At 39.4% G+C, this 20676-nt stretch overlaps 1 protein-coding gene across 2 annotated transcripts; it reads right to left on the bottom strand.

Annotated features, from left to right (window-relative positions):
• Positions 1–1571: 1571 nt before the first annotated feature.
• On the bottom strand, positions 1572–18696 carry SLC38A2 (solute carrier family 38 member 2). 2 transcript variants are annotated; one of them, XM_035128294.3, is made up of 16 exons: positions 18241–18696; positions 16940–17186; positions 16500–16581; positions 16243–16358; positions 12924–12997; positions 12720–12812; positions 12449–12530; positions 10711–10793; positions 10073–10131; positions 9752–9922; positions 8791–8870; positions 8588–8688; positions 7824–7948; positions 6649–6793; positions 6433–6530; positions 1572–5921 (listed from the first exon to the last, which is right to left on the bottom strand). In XM_035128294.3, the coding sequence occupies exons 2-16, from the start codon at positions 17059–17061 to the stop codon at positions 5823–5825; spliced, it is 1530 nt and encodes a 509-aa protein (XP_034984185.1). In that variant the 5' UTR covers positions 17062–17186; positions 18241–18696; the 3' UTR covers positions 1572–5822. The 2 variants fall into 2 exon arrangements, with proteins under 2 accessions (XP_034984185.1, XP_088532964.1); XM_088676838.1 differs by having other exon boundaries at positions 16940–17181; positions 18241–18379.
• Positions 18697–20676: the final 1980 nt, after the last annotated feature.

The following is a 20676-nucleotide window of genomic DNA, read 5'->3' on the forward strand; positions in this document are numbered from 1 at the left end:
CCAACTTTTCTGGCCCGCTACAGACTGAAGGAGGTTGAGAGTGTTGTCCTTTTCTGAAGAAAAGCTGGTTTCTGCTGAACAGTGACTCAGGAAGGTCACAGATTGAGAAATACTTGCAACTGAATGCTTTGTGAAATGCAGCCACAATTCCTATCAGAAGGTCTTTGATCCTCCAATGGAAGGAAGGCTTTTGTACGGTGTGTCAGACACAGACCTGTTTTCGGGCTATGCTGGATCAATCCCCAGTTAATTAAATGAATTCACTAATACCAGTAGATCTGTCTACTCCATGCACTTATGTACAAATCAGCATGGAAAAGTTGGGAGCCTCCTGACATAAATGTGAGCTGAGTTGATGAGGGGCATGTGACACAAAGGTCTTTCTGCTCTTATAATGTTGGTGGTCTCATTCCAATTCCGAGAAGCATCCAAAACGCTAAACCCTGCATCACTATGTGGTGTCAAAAGTGATTTGATTTACCATCTCAGTTACAAAGTCCAGAAACCGGAAGCTATAAAGCAGAGGTGGCTAACTTGTGACTATCCATCTGCTGTTGGGAGTGCAGGCCCCATCAGCACCAGCCAACATGATCGATGATCAGGGCTGATGGCCACTGTTGTCCAGCAACATTTGTGCTTTCTACATGAAACTGTCAACATAATCACATTAAAAGGTTCTACAGAATATGTAATCTTCCATACTATGGGTTGGATCCAAATGAGGTTTCCTTCCTCCAATTGTTTTGTAAGCTGCCATGGGAGGGCTCTGCCCTGAAAAGTGGCATTTCCTTAACACACAAATCCAAGCCTATACCGTAGTATCTTTTTCCCCATTAAAGAAAGGAGATACTGTACTAACAAGAGGATAATAACAAGCAATATGATGCAATATGTCATTCATTTATGACTGTGGATACAACGTGCTGTTATGAGTACTTCAGTAAACCCATCACTGGGGAGAAATGCATAAGACTTTCGGGAAACAATCAAGGGGGTAGTATGAAGGGGGATAAAGAAATCAGTTTGGTAGTTATAACACATTCTAAGATTCAGCAGTTAGATTCATGTTTATCAAGGGGATGGTTGAAAGAATCAGTGTTTGCAGCCCAAACAAAGGGCAGAATTTCCTTTTGGAAGATATCCTACAATACTTGGGAACCTCTAAGGAGGGAAAACTGAGTGCTGTCTGTGCAATCTCACGCAAGTAGATTGTTTGCATGGAGCTGTTGGAAGTCTGATGGGAGCAAATGGTCATGGGCACATTGCCTCTAGTATCTATACAGTGGTATCTCTACTTACAAATTTAATGCGTTCCGAATGCACATTCGTAAGTCGAAAAAAATTGTAAGTCAAATCCCATAGGAATGCATTGGGAGAAAAAAATCGTAAGTCGAAGTAACCCTATCTAAAAATTCGTATCTAACCTATCTAAAAATTCGTTCGCAAGTAGAAACATTTGTAAGTAGAGTTATTTGTAAGTAGAGGTACCACTGTACTTGGTATTTAAGAGTCCTTTTGGCACTGCATAGCTATATTATCTGTACTTGAAAAACAAGTCTACACTTGCACAATTTAAGATTATATCTTTATTTTAGTTTAGTTAAAACATACAATGTTTCATTGAAACTGTGTAGCACTCCTTTTCAACAATTGTCCCTTAATTGTTGATCTAACATTACAGTGTGTATCTCTCTCTATATATACATATACAATATATACAAATATTATCATACCTGTACATGAAGTCTGTATATATTGATTTTAAAACTAGTTACTGAAAAACCATCTGTGGCAAACTGTATTCTGAAAGCCTGTACTCTGTGGATCCAAGAGATTCTGATGTTTAATGCAGTGTACACAGTTGTAACGAATAAGGGGCCCAGTCAATAACTTCATGCACACAGGAGCTTTGCATTTCCCTCTTACAAGGGGGCAAGCTGTCTTCACACTGCAAAGCCCTTGCATGAATCATGAAACTAGGTCTATGAACCCCAAAACTTTAGACTTCTTTTTCTGAAAGAACCATCACACTTTCCATCCCACAAATCAAACTGATTTTGAAAGCAAGGGAAGTTTTAGATCAGTGTGCAATGCTGTGTGTGGTTCAAAGGGAGGGGAGCCCCTCGTTGGACTACCACGTCCTTGAAAACACTTTTAGATGCCAGCCTTGGTCTTTAAATGTTATTGTGTCTCCTTAGACAATTTGAGGGCACAGGATTTCCATTTGGGGAGCCATAATTATTTCTCTGGAGACTTCCATCTGATAGCTCTTTCAACTGAATGCATAAACAGGAATGAGTCATGGACATAATGCATTAGCCATGAATTGTAATGAAAGCTTATATACATAAACACAAACTCCCAAACCTACATTATATACAATATACTTACAATATATACACACACAGTTTATATACAAAGGCTACCCATAAATACTGAAAAATAGGTTTTAACTTCAACAGGTTATTGTTCTATAAATAACATGTTACATTTTGTGAATGAAATAACATGGAAGACAGTAATTTAAAAATTAGGTGAAAAACAGTGGTTTAATTTAATACTGAAACTGTGAGCTTCGATGAAACCTCTAGAGAGACAGGTTTACAACAGACACTAGAAATCAATATAGCCTAGTGGTACACAGCAAGGTCAGGTGGGAGACCTCTTTAGTTACTGGATGACACTAAACTGCATGATTCACAGTGTACTGTCGAGGTATCTCTGATCCATCAATGACTCCTTTGAAATGCAACAATTAGTATAGTCATAATTTCTGTTACCTTTGCTAACTCTTCCAGCTGTTGAGATGAACCAATGAACTTAGCTTCTTGGTTACAAACGCTCTCCAATGTGTTCGGAAAAAATGGTTATTTGTTCCCTGTGCCATTCTGATATCTTGAAGGTACTTGGGAATCCTAGTATTTTTTTACAAGAACCACACGAATGGATGAATTGGAAGAGCTGCCATTTTAACCAAGGCTCATCTTAGCAGCTTTCAGAAGTATGCAAAATATGAAAGCCAAGTACCACTAGTCTAGTCTAATTTGCAGGGGAAAGGAGATGTCATTTTCATTACATCATGCACAGATGTATAATGGATTACACCGAAGCCCATGGTGGTTCTGAGATGTAAACCAATAAAAATAGCATCTGACATTATACCAAGCCATTGCTTTGAAAACTATTGATTTTTGAAAACTCAAAGATGGTCTCTGTTTGGATGTTTTAAGTACAGAGCAAAGCAAAGTTTCACATATGGGTGTGGCTGTTGGTTACCTGGATTCTCTGAGAACAAAAGCGATTATCGGGACTGTTATTAAAGTACAGTTCGTATTGCCCTGCCCAGGACAATGGCTTGAGTTCAAAATGTCAAGCCATTCGTAACTTGTAAAGGGGTAAAAAAAGTAGACACTTTTCTGTAAGGCAGGTTCCTCTTGATACTGACCTCCATGGAATCAAAATTGAAGCCTTAGGGGATGGCAGTTGCCTTGCAGAAATACAAAACAAAAAGGTTTGCATTGCCAGATTGTAAAAACCTGGGACAGAGTGGCAGTAATCTGCCAGCTATTAAAAAATGGACCTAAACGTTTTTTTCCCAAAGAAAAAAAGCCAGTGTTGTTTAGCTAATTGTATGCCACAATTTGATCCTTTTAACTCAGCTACTGCTTGAAATCAGCTAAATTAGGTTTCTAAACTATTATGCCAAATGAACATAGCGGAAAGCCGTCCATTGAGGACTTCGCTTGTTAAAACTCTGCCTGTCTTTATTCTTTCAGTCCGTCCTTTCCAGCAGCATCTGTGTCTATTAAGTGGTGCTTGAATGTGTTCTTATGAAAGTACAACATCTCTTCAGCCTGGGATGGAAATAATGCAGGGAACATGCATAGTAACTAAACAGTGCATGATCCTTACCTATGCAGGTGTAGTACAGACACAGAGATTTATCACCATGGAGTGTTAATAAGAGCAGTGTTATTCTCCCCACTCAGCACAAGTGCTGCCCAGCGGTACACTTGCAGGGCAAGATGGGGAATGGAAAGTCTGCTCAGAGGTGAATTTAGGGTGAATTCAGAGGTGAATTTAGAGCATGACTGGTTTGGTTGCACTGGGGGGTGAAGCATGGGTTTGTACATGTGTACTGTGTTCTTCTTGTATACCCTGACAAAATTTAGAGGAGCTGGATGGGATATGGGAAGTACATGGAAGAATTTCCATTTCCTGTAATGTCCCCAGTATGCCAAATGCACACAGAGAAAGGGCTCTTTAATGCTCCATGGTGATCTCTTTGCAAACAGGGAAGGATCCAGCACTCAGTGACCACGGAATTACCACCTCCTTTTCAAAGCAAACTACTTAAGGCTCAAACCGCACATGTCTATATCAGAAAAATATGAGATGACAGTGTAGTCCCGTCAAGGTCTTAATACTAATAATAGTAATTTTAAAAGGCTGCTGTACAATATATGTTGCATTAGGAATTCCAGTTGCCTTATGAAGAGAGCTTTTGCCATATACACGTACTATATGCAATTAGGAATATCACATTGTCAGAGAGGAACAAAAACATAAAATAATTTAAAATCCAACAATGGATGAAAACTTGTAGTTGAAAAACATCGTACAGTGTGTGAATACTGCTATACTGCTAGTAAACAATAGTAGGACCTCATTTTTACTTGTTTCAAAAAAACAAACCAGCTAAAATGTGTAAAATTTTCACTGGATCATGTGAACCCCACATTAATGGCAAACAACCCAACATGATTTGGTTGGTACCTGCAACTGAATAATAATAATCCCATTTGTTTAATCTAATTGCACTATTGAGTACCTCAAGAAGAAAAATTCTTAGGATTGTACTTCCAGCAATTTGCCAAATACTGCTCCTATGCATCCCTCATTAATTTCAAGGGTCTTGTTTGGTTGTAGCACTAATTGGATTGGATTCTATGTTTGCTACATAAGAATTGTTTTAATACATCATCCATTCTAATGGTATGAAATCTTTTTAAAAACATGACAATTTGAGTAAATAGCTACTTGAAAGAGTGTGGTGGTTTATGTTGGTTGGATTAGAAATATTGCCATGGGGTTGTCTTAACATGTATTTGTTTGGTTTTAGGTTAGAATAACTAAGTTACGTGTAGAAATCATTAAACAGTTTTGAGTCTTTCAAATTAATCAACCTTTCACATTATAGGTTTCAAAAATAATTTCATATGGCCAAAAATATACTTTTAAGGATATGCCTCTGTAGGCAGGCAAAACATGTTGAATTTAGAACTCTGCTTAAACAGTTTTACGGATTTCTTTTTACCCTTATTTGGATCATTAACTTACAAAACATTTTCTTAAAGTCAAAATAGTGCTTTTGAGGTCCATAAAATTTTTGGTACAAAAATAATAGTGTTTTTCTCATTCACTTTCAATGGTTAGCTTACCCCCCTCCTGATGTAAACTAACTTATTTCTCACATCAATTGTTTCCATTAGGCACATTCAAGTAAAACAATAAAATATCCAAGTAACAATGACAAAAGCCAAACATGGCTTGATAAAATTTTACAGAGAGAGCTGTCCATTCTCTGGAATGGAATAAATAGTCACTTCCCTCAGCCAACGATTCAGGTGGTTTGATGTTAGTATCGATTCCCATAGTGCAGAATAGTATCTTTTCTTTAAAAAAGTTCACCTATTCTCCATTCAGAAGAACCAGCATCAAAGAATCTGCATTTCGAAAGGAAGCAGAATTGCAAACGTGGGTAAGAAGTTCTGTTTTTCTCAGTAGATGGTTGAATGAGCACTGGAGTCCAAAGCAGATAGCTAATGGCCATTAGAAGCAGCATTGCTGGTCCAATCCAGAATGATCAAGGTCATACTTCCAGTCATCACAAATACGCCACTGATCAGGAAAAGAAGAGCCTACAAAGACATTATATAAAAAAAATATTGAAGGATTTTGCCAGAAACAAATGGAACTTGATAAAGAAAAGGGCCAATTGTGCACATATAAGGGAACTTGTATACACAGCTGGGGCTCACATTCTGCATTTCCCAAAAGCAAGATGACAAAACACATATTGCCTTCTCTGTTGTGGGAGATGTAGCTGTGAAAACTTATCAAGGAACTCTGGCTTATTGTACAGTTCCTTTTCCACACTGATGGTTATTTCCTTTGAATCCGTGATAAAATGTCTGTTGCTAGTTAAGAATTTGATAAGGACTCAAGAGCTCCCTTAATCTTCTTATATTAGCTGTACATTTCCAGCAACCTAATTCTCCATAAATACATAAATGTTTCAATGTTTTTCTTTCATGACTAGCATGCTTGATAAGTCACTCTGCTCATGCAGCCAAATAGCTCTTGCCGTTTTTCGATTCTACTGATCGAGCTAGACAAGCATGATAATAATGAGCACTTCTCTTTACTCACCCCAATCTTCTGAACAGATTTCATTGGTTCTTTCTTCACTAGCTTAATGTAGAAAGCAGATGGCAGTATAAAGATCAGCATGGCAGCAGCGGAGGCACCTGTGTTAATAAATAAAAATGGTCAACATTTCTATTACAGTATTCTGATTTTTTTTAAAATAAAAAAAAAGCTTTAGAAAATGACAGCAAGAAGAACCGAGAACAACAGAACCCTTACCAATGAATCCAAATATATCTCGAATTGTGGGAACAAAGATCACGAGAATGTTGGTGAATACCAAAAGAGCCATTGTAATTGCAGTATGGCGCCACCAACTAAATTCTTTCCCTGAACACAACAACTGTGTGATGGAGCTGCGGATCTGTGAAATAAACGGAAGTTTATTAAAATCATTTTTTTAAAAAAACAACAACACCTCAAAGGCACATTCCAAGTACATTTTTCAAACTTTTGGAAATGTTTATAACATTGTAAGAATGAGTGAGAGGGATAGCCTGCGGGGGAAATCCATTTTGAATTTTTGGTAGCCCTTATACATAGCCAAAGGTTTCAGGTTGGATCCTAAGGTAAGTTTAAATTAAGGAAATTTGCAGAAGGAAAGTTCACAATTGCGTTCCTCCTCTTTCCATCTCAACTTGTTCAAGAGGGCGCTCCAGTTCTTCGGAGAGTCTTTGGCAGAAGATTGGTTGGGGTGTGTGTGTGGTCACACAGATGGTTGCATAGGGGAGGAAGGAGCAGCAAGCTTTCCTTCTGTGAACTTCCCAGTGTTAACTTTCCTCATGTTTTGAGCCTTTACTTTTAGGCTGCTTCTCATTCAAAGTCTACCAGCTTAAAGCTAAAGCTAAAGGGACCCCTGACCATTAGGTCCAGTTGTGACTGACTCTGGGATTATTGGCCGAGGGAGCCGGCGTACAGCTTCCAGGTCATGTGCCCAGCATGGCAAAGCCGCTTCTGGCGAACCAGAGCAGCACACGGAAACGCCGTTTACCTTCCCGCTTGGAGTGGTACCTATTTATCTACTTGGACTTTGACGTGCTTTTGAACTGCTAGGTTGGCTGGAGCTGGGACAGAGCAACGGGAGCTCACTCTGTCGCGAGGATTCAAACAGCCGACCTTCTGATCGGCAAGCCCTAGGCTCTGTGGTTTAACCCACAGCACCACCCGTGTCCCGACAGCTTAAACCTAAAATGCTTCAATTTAACAGCAGTCGGAATAGATCTCTTTGCCTTTCATGCTCAACAAAAACAAACTGATGCAGAAAGGTGAAATAGCAGGAAATGATTATTTATTTATTTTTTAAAAAATCACAACTGGAAATTAGCAGACAAATTCTAAATCAGCTTGATTTCCAAATTATTGTTGAAGCTGGGGGAAAAACTGAGGTCACTTACTGGGAAAATCACAACTGGCACAGTAAGTGTCACTGCCATCAGGACTGCCAGACGAACGATAAGGAGAAGAACATCAGCTCCCAGGACTTCAGCATAAGTATGAAGCAACTCTGGCTCAACTTTTGCTGCAAAGAAAATTGTGTTTTAATAGAATGTTAATTACTGTAGATGGCAAAAATATATATAACAGGAAAATCCCTGTGCTCTGTTTAAATACACATCAATTGATTCTCAGATGGAGTTTTCCAATTATGCTTCTAAACCCTACTTGTTCTACTTATTTACATTTATTGGTTTTCATATAAATCCAGAGAGCTATGTTTTGCCATCACTCACATTTCTAACAGCATTCACTCCCCTTGCAACATGATCCTAAGCATCTCTACTTAGAAGCTAGCCCTCCTGAATCTAACGAGACTTGCTTCTTATTAGCAGTGCATTTCAAACTGCGAATCTGCACTCCTTTGAATAAATTACTCAGAAATGATATTCAAATCAGTTAACTGGACTTTGGAGAGCATGCGCCTCATGGCTCTCATCTGAGATTACATTCATAGTCGTAAGATGCAAATAGCACGCATGAACTTAAACACTTGTAAAGTCCCATTGGTTTCAGTAGGAAGACTTTAGCACATTACTAGACCTCTCCCACCAAAATGAACGTTAAGGGTGGTTTATTTGGGTTGGTTTGTGTCTGGCCAAAATGTGCACAGAATGTTTAGGTACAAAAAAAAGGAAACAGAAACAGAAGAGAAGTTGCTCACCATAAAATGTCAGGTAGCCGAAGAGAGCAGCTAGAAGATACATGAGGAACATGGCAAAAAATGAAACATTGGAGACTTTCATCATTCTTCTGCGGCTTCGCCTGTATCAAAGAAACAAAATGTATTATCGATTCTGAAATTATGTGCTTCCATTCCTGTTTCTATAAAATATCTGACATGTAACATGCGCAAGACTTACTTACCCTTTCAGTTCTTCATAAATAGGAAGAACAGCAGGATGGCAGACAAAGGAAAATGTTAAGATTGGTACAGCGTAGACCGTCTGAAAAGCACAAAAATACAAATGCACTTATGAATATTTCTGTAATATTAACTTGTAAGTATATTTCTTCATTAGCTAAGGCTGCAGTGCTAGTAAGCACACTCCAGGTACTTTGGGTTAAAATTCCCACCCCTGACAGTTGTCTATACTAGCTAGATCTTATGGAAGTTATAGTCCACAGTAGAGGGATGACATCAGACTGGGGAAGGATTCACGAGGGAGCTAGCTTCATTATTTATTTATTTTTAAAAAGTGGGATTTACACCTAAATTAACATGCGCAAGATTGCACAGAAAGGCTGTAATCCTAACCTTCAGTCCAGACTGCTAGAGGGCGCTATGATTGGGTGGGCATCCCTACCGATTGGCCTCTGCCTGCCTTCACAATAGTCAGTGTAAAGCCCCAAACAAATTGTTCTTGGACTGGAGCAGGACCAGTCAGGCATCTTACTTAGAGTATAAGCCTATGTGCACTTTCCCAGAAGTAAGCTCCATTGAGTGTGGTGGAAACTTTCAACAGCTTCAGAACCCACAATTCATCTTTATAGGCAATAGGCCAGATAGCTGTTTTGCATGACAAAAATTCAAAACACAGGCATTTGCTAAATAGGGATTGGATTGCTCGCATTGTTAAAAGCCAGCAATGTACTTAATTATTGGCACCCTTGTGCCCAAGACAAAAATGTTCTCCAGCTTACAGTCATATCCTGTTTAACATAAGGACATTTAAAGAAGCACTGAACCTTACTACGGGTACACAGTGCTCTTGTAAGAGAAAAATGATATTTTCAGCAGTCAATGAGGCTTTAAAATAGTCACAATTAAATTTCTAATTAGTATAGCAGATTATTTTCTCCCACCCCCTCTTATATTAATATTTACCTGTGAATTGAAGATGAAATATTTTGGTGTGCATTGGTCGTTACTGGTTATATTAACTTCTGATACATGAAAAGGTGCAGTGGTTGAAAGATGTTCTAGGGTGGTGTTCAGAGTTGCATTAATCAAGTCACTTTCCAGTCCACATGGAATTTGAAATTTCTTGCAAATGACCTAACGGAGAATGACAAAGCGTACGGCCTGTTACTTTCATGGGATACATTTGTTCTAGAAAACAATGACATTAATTAGAAGTCACTAGCATCTCACTTGAATTAAATATCCTAAACACTTAAATGTATGCATAGAAAATGTTGCACTTACGACAATAAGGAAGAAGACCATGCACAATAATGAAAATCCGCTGGTGTATCCCAGATAACCTGAAACAGAAAAATGCTTTAAATTAGTCCTTGTAACATATTTGGGAGAGGGCACATCCAGTAGCATTGTCTGCACAACTCAAAAGTGAGTTTCCAAGACAAGGGATTTACAGGAATTGAAATTGTTAATATGTTGATTCAATATCACTGAACAACTAGAAAGCACACACCTTTGTTTTAGCCATTATCTGGGTTTACCTTTCCATTCTGTTTTCCCAAATCAACACATTCAAATCAACACATCCAATAAGAACACTATTAGATTTAATGTGGTGGTTCCATCCTGCTCTTTCATACTTTATTAGGGCCCCCCAACTTTAATAAAACTTACACCCAGGTAAATGGATATAAAAATTGATGCTCAAGTATATTGCCTTCATATTGGCATATATCTGTATTTCATCAGCTAGGAGGGCTTTGGAAACTGCTGTGCCTCTTAGCTCTCCATGCACAGTAAAACCGAGCAGAATGTAGAAGTGGCTTCCATATTACAGGTGCCGTGGTTAATCACAAAGAGGACTGCCATTATTTCCCAATTTGTTCACCCTAGTTTTATTTATATCTCCTGTGCCTACTTACCTAAATTTTTCAACAATGACAGAGGAAGAATGAGCCACAAGGATACCAATATAACCAAATAATCACCGTTGAGGTACCATTCTCTGTAAGAAAAGAAAGAAATCTTAGTTGAAAAACTGCGTGGTCATCACATCTATAATTTAAAAATATTATATTGTTATCACAGTGCAATAGAGAAACACAGGACACCAGTACTGGTCCAGAGTACCTATTACACGTGAGTTCCCATTAATGGCTACGTTTCTGTAAGGTCCTGTCTTTGGGGAGTACTTTACTTTTCTACAGCTCTCAATAGGAAAGACCCTCTTGTGCACATGTGGTTGTGCTTTGCTGGGTTACAGCAGCTACGTTGGATTAAGTAGCACAGATATCAATGAGACTAAGCTCCAGTTAACACTTTCAGAAGGACTGGCAGCCTAATTCATAATATGCTTACTCAAAAGCAAGTCTGAGTCCAATGGAAGCTTATTTCCTAAGTGGTATGGCACAGGACTACCACAGGGGGGATGTAGGAGGCCTTACACCAGGCATCCCCAAACTGTGGCCCTCCAGATGTTTTGGCCTACAACTCCCATGATCCCTAGCTAACAGGACCAGTGGTCGGGGATGATGGGAATTGTAGTCCAAAACATCTGGAGGGCCGAAGTTTGGGGGTGCCTGCCTTACACACTCTTTAATGGGATGCAGTTGTACTTGCATTCAAATGGGTATTCAAACATGCCAAGGAAGAGCACTGCTATGCCCAGTGGAGAGCCCTCTTTATGTGGGCAGAGAAACCACATGGGAAAGGATTATTCCCAAAGAAATTAATAATTATTATCTCTATAGCTCAGGCATCCCCAAACTTTGGCCCTCCAGATGTTTTGGCCTACAACCCCCATGATCCCTAGCTAACAGGACCAGTGGTTGGGGAAGATGGGAATTGTAGTCCAAAACATCTGGAGGGCCGAAGTTTGGGGATGCCTGCTATAGCTATTCAAAAATGCAATGAGCATAGTTCAGAGAAAGCTACATGAAACTAAGCACCATTGAGTTTGATGTGGCTTAGTGGTCTGATTACAGTCTAAGGAATACAATGAGGTTTAGGTATTGCATACTTTCTATGGGTTGCAAGCATTGTCTCCACTAAAATATGGGGGAATCTCATACTCTAATCATGCTATTTGAATTCCTGTAGAAACACAACTCATGTCCCTGAATGCTTGTGCCCAAATAGTTACATAGCTGCCAAGTTTTCCCTTTTCTCACGAGGAAGCCTATTCAGCATAAGGGAAAATCCCGTAAAAAAAGGGATAACTTGGCAGCTATGAATAGTTACTTCCGATTCAAGAGTAACATCACTGCAGTGACTAAGATGGGATGATACTTACAATAATATTTTGTATGAAGGCAGTGTGAAAAAAACTACCATACACATGCTAGCTTCTAAGAACATGTTGGAAATACAGCTTGATTACATTTTCAGAACAAAGAAGTAATTGGACTGGCCATTCAGTGAACACTGATCTTGTTTACATCTCCTGCTATTCTGTTAAACAACAAGGCTTTTTTCTAACCCCTTTCCTACTATAGGCTGTATCATATGTCAAACAGACCACTCAACAAGTAGGCCAGTATAACTGGATCTCAACCATGATCTCTTCTTACATGTTTCAATGGAAGACATCAGATAAAATTTCTACAATGCCTATTTCTGTTCCCACTAACAGTTTCTCTGTTGAGCAGTTCAAAGACTTACCCTGTGCTCTCTTTGATGTTCATAAATGCCTTGATGACCAATGGTAACTCATATTTCACAATGTAGAGGTAGCTTGACATAGCTGCAGGTGAATGATATTGTACATCAATGCAAATAGAGAGCATGGCACAAAAGGGCCACAGAAACATGTTTCTTGGTGTCACTTTTAGCTTGCTAATGGAAACATGTTGTGTGACAAGCTCATCTCATCAGAACAAAGAAAAAAAGTGTTTCAGAGTGTAAAAAGGGACATTTATCTGAAAAACCTCACCTCCAATGTTCTGCATTGTAATAGATCCAGATGCTGCAAGTTTTCCAGCCATGCCAAAGGCCTTCATTCCCAGTTGTTCATATAGCAGAGACCCTACAGCAACAAGAAACAGAGCAGTTGCTAGAATGTAATTTAAAGTTACAAGTTTGTATTTTATAAGTGTAGGGAAGGGAATTTCTTAGTCACAAGTAGATGTTAACATACCTCCTTCATTGGCAGTCTTCAAGAGTAGATGAACGGAGTATAAAGAAAATATTGACACGAAGCACAGAAGAATTCTTTAAAAAAACACATAAACAAACAACTTTTACTTTGGCTGAAATAAGCATCTAAATTGCAACAAGAAAAGGTAACAAAATCAGGCTCAGTACTGCCAAAGCGATGCACTTCCCAAGTGATAAAATGATGACTGGTTTTAAAGGTAGTTGTATAATTCCTGAAGAAAATATTGAAATAATTCTAAAAATAAATGTAATTAGAACAGTGGTGCTCTTTATTGTGGAGGTTATAAGAAGCCATCCCAACAAGGATTACATATGATTCCGTTGACATGCTTCTAAAGGTGGACTACCTGCCTTTAAGCTAGTTCAGACTCACTCTATGTTAACCACAAGCCCTTTCTAGGCAAACATTTCTCCCCATCTGAGATATTGAAAGGGGAAGCAAAATATTGCTTCCCTTTCTTTTCTGTTCATTTTAGTACTTACAAAAATAAATGGAGCTCATGACTCTTAAGTTTAGACAATCAAAAATGGTTATAGTTTTGAGTTTTTTAATCATAATATTAAACACTGGCACCTCCTGCGGTGGAGCTATAATGATAAAATGTCAGCATCTCAATGCAATACTCATGTTGATTTACGGGAATGCCCAACCTGATCATAGATACAAGCAATGCACATAGTTCAATTATTTGCATTGAACTTCCTTTCATATAATGGATGCAATCCAGCACATGCTTAAATCCCAGGGGTCTAAGGAGTAGCACTCCACTGAACTAAATAGACAAACTGATTACAGATTGCCCCCAATTAGACTTGGCTTCATGGCTATGTTAATGTCAATGTCCATTGTTGCAGAGTCATTTACATAAGACAAAAAATTTCTACCAATAAGAATTTCATCATTATAAGCAACAAAGATACAGCTATCTAGATAAAAATCAAGGTAAACTATATAGGAGATGTTTGAAAATTCAAGTGGAAGCTAATACGCTTGCTTCTGGGATTGTATACATGAATACCATTAAACATATACACAAAATTTATTCAAAATTATAGATCTGTTCTTCATCCAACGTTAAATCTACAAAGCAACTGTTCTATAGCAAATAGGCATATTCGTGGGGACTTGTTCTTCCTTTTAAGACTGATAATTAAATTACATGTTCCAAAACAAAACTGAGCTATTTAAGACTTTAAACTAATAGCCCAATCAAAGGCAGATTTACTCAGAACTTCCCCTGTGTTTAAGTGGAGTTAGATGTGCATAAAACTAGCAGCACAATACTTAACATGCTTATTCTGAAGCAAGTCCATTAACACCCATGAAATCTACTCTGTACTTAGGACTCTGCCTTAAAGTACATTTCGGAGAAATTAAGTTGTCCATGGAAAATAAATAAAACTTAAACTTTGTCTGATAAAACAACACACTGAATTCAGCATGCATACATACCAAAAGGACCGTTTTGTCTTGGTTACAATGCCATCAGCATAATGCATGCCAGAGGTACACACTGCAGGGCAAAGTGTAATGCAAAGCCCATTTAAGTTCAACAAAGGTAAAGGTAAAGGGACCCCTGACCATTAGGTCCAGTCGTTACCGACTCTGGGGTTGCGGTGCTCATCTCGCGTTATTGGCCAAGGGAGCCGGCGTACAGCTTCCAGGTCATGTGGCCAGATGTTTTTGGACTACAATTCCGTCATCCCTGACCACTGGCCCTCTTAGCTAGGGATCATGGGAGTTGTAGGCCAAAACATCTGAAGGGCCGCAGTTTGGGGATGCCTGTTTTAAACCATCCTCCTGGGATGGAACAATTTCTTTGGTTCCTATTAAGGCTTCATAGTGTAAAAATCAGAAAATTAGACCTCTGTATTTTGCCCCTCTAATTACAGGTGGGTAGCTGTGTTGGTCTGAGTCGAAGCAAAATAAAAAAATTCCTTCAGTAGCACCTTAAAGGCCAACTAAGTTTTTATTTTGGTATAAGCTTTCGTGTGCATGCACACTTCGTCAGATACACTGAAACAGAATCCACCAGACCCAGATTCTGTTTCAGTGTATCTCACACGAAAGCTCATACCAAAATAAAAACTTAGTTGGTCTTTAAGGTGCTACTGAAGGAATTTTTTTATTTTGCCCCTCTAAGACAGGCATAAGCAAACTCCGGGCCTCCAGATGTTTGGGACTACAATTTCCATCATCCCTGACCACTAGTCCTGTTAGTTAGGGATCATGGGAATTGTAGTCCCAAACATCTGGAGTTTGCCTCTAAGAGTTCCACTGTAATAGATGCTACTATGACCATCTCTCACTGGCTTTGCTTTTCCAAGGCTACACATTCTCAATATACACTGCCCTCTACAGGAAACATATATACAATATGCATGTATTAAATACAGGCAAGCGATCTCCTTGTTTTCCATGCCAGTGAGCATGTAGCTAGAAACCTATTTGCCTAGAAATGTATTCTCCAATTTCTTAATCCCCAAGGACTATGAATATATACAAATTTTAACCTGAAAGGTGTATTAGTGTGTATCCCAAGGCTGAGGCAAATAGTAATTTAGGGGGAAATTGACAAGAGAGTGTAGAGATGAAATTGACAAGCACTTTGTGCTGCTAGGAACAGAAATGTCTTATGATATTATATACGCAAGTCTAGCTACAGGACACTATGGGCCAGGAATCAGGATGGGTAAGTGAGGTTTTACACGAGCTGGAGAAGCAAGTAGTGACATTTAAACTGGAGAAAGCATGCATTTATGAATGGCAGGAATGTGTATTAAACTGAAAATGGAATACTTAAAAGCACTGGAAAATGCACATGTAATATAATTTCTTCCTTAGAATGAATAAAAATATTTCTTTCCCCTTTTTCTTTTCTCCTTCCCCTATTTTGAAAGATGCTAAGACAGGACAGGTGAAATCCAGCAAAAAATAAATAAATGTTTTGAGTCCATTTATTTTAGCAGGAGATATTTAAACATGTGCTTAACTTTCTGGCTGAAATAATCAACCGAGGCTCTCAATTTTAACCTGATCTCAAGCATGGCTCACTGAGAAACAAGTTCCACAGAGCTTGTTTCCAAATGGGTATGCATAGGATTCCATCCCTGGTCTCAGTGGGATTAAACTGGTTTATATTCGAATAGCCCGGGAGTTCTAATGTGTGTTCATTCACTTGGCAACTGTGCCCAAGTTTCCTTTCCATGGTTACATTTTAAAATGGCAAACGGAAAACATTAGCATGCACAAACACCAACAATATAATGCTGCAATTCTGCTGCATTCTAATACTTACACAAAGAGAGCAATTCCAGTGTTTGCCATGGCATAAGAAAGTCCAAGGATACCACTGCCCACAATAGCATTGCTCAGATTAAATACTGACATCCCAAAGGAAGTAGTACCTGGACGCTGTGAATAAGAAAAAAAGTGTGGTGGTGGTTAATAATTTGTTCAGAAACAATTATTTGCAAATGGTTTTAATTTGCAGGGGGGGGAGCCTTATCTTCACTTATGTACTCAATACTAAAAAGATTTGTGATGCATGCTTACATATTCAGTTTCATATTTCTTCTTTCCAGGATTGGATTCAAGTAAAAAGTTTTGGTTTTCTGGATCCATGTCTACATAATGGCTGTGAGAGGGGGGAAAGAAGGAAAACAAAGCAACTTAAGTATTATCAACTTTTGAAAAAAGCAACATAAAACAACATTGGGGTCTTTTTTATTGCGTAATCCACCAATTTCAATAAGATTTGGTCTGGGAAGGGTTGGTTTTTGCTGCTGTATGTACAAACTGAGATATTGGCCATTCTTGCGGCCTTTTTTTTTTAAATTAAAGGTAAATTTGGGGATGAAGGTTGAAATCCACTTCCATCAAAATCAATCAGAGATTTGTCATTGATTTGAAGAGGAACTGGACTATGTATCATTATTGCTATTATTACTACTGTTACTATTATTATTAAAGCAATGCACAGAAACATCTCTGACCTCTTCATAGCAGCTGGTTTTGTTGGGTAGGGGTAGTTGAAGTCATTGCTGTTGGAACTGTAGCTGCTGCTGTCTTCTTCGTCAGGAGTCGTGTTGAGCTTGCCCATCTCAGCCTTGGTCATGATGGGATCCAGGATGCCTTTTTTCGGGTACCGGATTAAAAGCAGGCAAATTCACTATTTGGGATAGTGGCAGCAAGCCTGGGCTCCTCTTGATCTTTTGTCCTTGGCTGCTGGACTTGCCTTGTCTGTGAAGGTAAAAAAAAAAAAAAGGGAAACGTCAATACTGCAGTAGTCCTCCCGAATTGGGTCACGTGAGCAGCTGCTGCTGCTGCTGCTGCCGCCGTTTTTGCTCACCGCGGCTGATTCATAGGCAGCCAGGCGAGTGGAAAAGTACCAGCAGAGATGGGAGGGAGGAGGGGGATGGCAAGGGAAGGAAAAGTACAAGAGAGTAGAACAAAGATAATCTCCAGCTTCGACACGGCAGCCCCCGCCACTGGGGGAGATCTTCGTGGGAAAGGCAAGGGGGTGCGCAACACAACACAACACATATCTGCCCAACAACCCATTTCGACCTATACATCACCTGCTCCCCACTCTCTCCCCCCCCCCGCAAGACATTTAAAGGTAGACATTTTAATTATAAGGGTTGACTTCTTAAAGGGTAGGCTAAACCACGAGGAACCCGAAATTGCAACGGCTAGTTTAAAGTTCACGAAAATCGACTTGTGTAAAACCAGAAATGACACACTGACACACACACACACACATCTCTGTACAGGCTTGGGCAGCCGGCCAGCTCCACCCCATCTGAACGGAAAATGATGCAACCCAGTTGGGCGATTGTCACATTCCCTTTCGATAAATTAACCACCCTGCCTTGCTCGTTATCCTTTCATTGCTATTTCTTTCTTCCACCCTTCCTCTTAAATAATAGTAATAATAATAATAATAATAATAATAATAATAATAATAAAGAGGGGTCCCTGCATTTTTAAAATGGAAAAAATGCAAATCAGTCACAAGACTGCACCAGCAGCGCCTGTTTTCTGCTAGGGCTTCCCCATCCCAAGCTCTCCAAAGATGCAGCAACGCTGGCTGGGCTATTTCTTTCTTTCTCTTTTTTTGAACACTCAATCTTACGTAAAGAAACGATTTGGGTTTTTGTTGTTGTTGCCATGCCTTCGCTACCACAGCAGCAAACCAGCCCCCTCCCCAAGACCACAGATTCCCCTCCCCAAGACCACAGATTCCCCCCCCCAACCCCCTGAAACAGCAGCCCAAGAAGATTTTTTTTTTTACCTCGATCAGTGAAGCTGCGGGCAAAACCCTGGATGTTCCGGAGCTCCTTTCCACCCCACAAAAATGAAAATTAAAAAAAATTCTGAAGGACCACGAGATCTTCGAGATTTAATTCGCGTCTTCAACGGTAGCAAAAGAACAAAATATCCCCTCGGATATTAACAATGAAAAGGCCCAGTAAGAAAAAATATATATATCTATAAATTAAAATATCAGCAATAGGTGTTTTTTTTATAAATTGTTTCGTAAAAAAAAAAAGCCGGTATAAAATAACAATAATTTATGGTTCTTTTATTAAATAAAACAAGAAGAATAACGACGAAAATTCAGGAGGCGGAGAGTGAGGTATGCGGCTTGGACGCTTGGCGAGGTGGTTGGTTTTTGTGTTTTTCTCTATTGCGAGCCGCCGAGCAGAAGGCACAGCAGCATCTCTCGTGGAACGTCGCGCTCAGGTCTGGGGAATGTCTGGCGATGCCTCCGCTTTTGAGGGCGGAATGCGGCAACGTCAGAGAAGGGGGAGCGGCGGAAAGACAGGGCGCGGCTTCCCCTCGACAACGTGCAGCGGCTTTTCTTTGTATACTAACACGGAGCTCCGTAGCTCCGCCCCGGGCGCTCTTCCGACTCCGCCTCCGCCTTACGAGGCAGCTCCAGGGACATTGGGGAGGAGCCGCTTCTTTCCCGCACAAAAAGCAATCACGAGGCTGTTACTTAGCAGCCGGGCGAAACTTGACGCTGGCGATTCTTCGAAATGCTGGATCCAGTTTCAATTACATCCCGTTGGCAACGGGGCAGCAGGGCTTTGCTTTTGGATCCCAAGTTTTTTTCAGGGTTGCCCATGTCCCGTGGGTGCCTTCCGCCTCAGTTTCCCCATCTGCAAAACCAGAACAACACAGGATCGTCTGTATTAGCGCTTCCAAGTTCATGAGGATTATATAGATAGGCTTGCCACGTGTCCTCGTTTTCCAGGACACGTCCTCTTTTACAGGGGTAAAATCTGAGACAAATTTCATGTATTTATTTTGAATGGCTGCCATAGCGGCATAGAATCTTAGGCCAACCCCTGGCAATGCATAGCGTCCTCTCTTCTTTTAGAGAAAGCCTAAATTGTAATACACAGGCATGGGCGTAGCACCAGGGAGGAAGCTGTAAATAAATAAAAATACTTAACTAAAACTAGACATTGTAGGAAGATTTTTACAGATTTTTCTGAGCACTTGCGGTCAAAAGAAAGTGTTTTTTTTAAAAAAAAGTTGTTGAAACATTTCATTCTGAATCTGCTAAGCAGAGCCAGACAAAGGATGGTGACAGGTGGTTGTCCTGCTCCCCCCAACATAAATCAAACCAAATTGTAATACCAAATTGTACAGAACACCCTCTGGGCATAGTAATGTTTTCTGAAATGCCACCACAGCTCACTAGTCTAATTTTTGGTCCACCAGCTGCTGATTTCATAGATAAACGTAACCATCACTGAATTATCACATGCAGTGCTTTTTTCTGGGGGGGACGCATGGGTACGCATATCCCGAAACATTTTGTGAATTTAAGTTTGGCCTCATTGAGGGACAGTATTTCAATATGAATGAGAGTACTCCTAAATATTATTATTATTAGAAAAAAAAAGCACTGATTATATGTATACAACCACAGCATCTCATAAGTTCTGAGATGTTACCAAAACTGATTGATAAAACCTATGATTTTAAAATGTTTAGATGAGTTGGGGTGTGACCAAAAGGAAGGCTTCCACCGTGGGAACACTGCATCTGAAGATTTTGTGTGACTCGAAAAAACCAAAACAAAACATTTCCAACCTTATTTGCTCTATAGCTCATGTTTTCTTGTACCACCAAGGCTGCTAAAACTTTTGTCTAATAAGAACAAAAATTCCGCTTATGGTATATTAGTTTTTGGGGGTATGAACTCAGGACTCAAGTCATTCTGTATTATTAACCACCTAAGTCACAATTTCCAGTTAAGTCTAGGATACTGTTAATATCACATGATAATGATATAACATATCCAGGAGGAAAATTATATGAATTGCCCTGACTTGTGTGCATGCCTTTAATGAGTATTACTCATTCCTTATATAACTGTGATGCTCGGCATTTATAGATACAGTTTATGGATTCTCTGTCAGAATTAAACAGAATAACAAAGTAACAGAATCTACCCAAGGCTGACATACATGTTTAATTCATAGATGTATTTTACAATTCTTTCACCCTAGAAAAAGCAAGATTTTCTTTCAACTCCCTGCATTGGGTTAGGAAGAAATAAACACAAACATATAAAAGAAATATCTATAAATAAATAAGTTTCATTGCATGAGTGTGTTTCTATGCTCTAGTGTGTGTTTTCTTAGCTCCCCATCCCCATCCTTTTAAATACAAAAATAAATATTGTATTTTTAAACTTTTCCTCCGAACCAAC

The sequence above is a fragment of the Zootoca vivipara genome, chromosome 9 (genome assembly GCF_965207765.1).
Source record: "Zootoca vivipara chromosome 9, rZooViv2.hap1.1, whole genome shotgun sequence".
NCBI classification, from domain to species: Eukaryota; Metazoa; Chordata; class Lepidosauria; order Squamata; family Lacertidae; genus Zootoca; species Zootoca vivipara.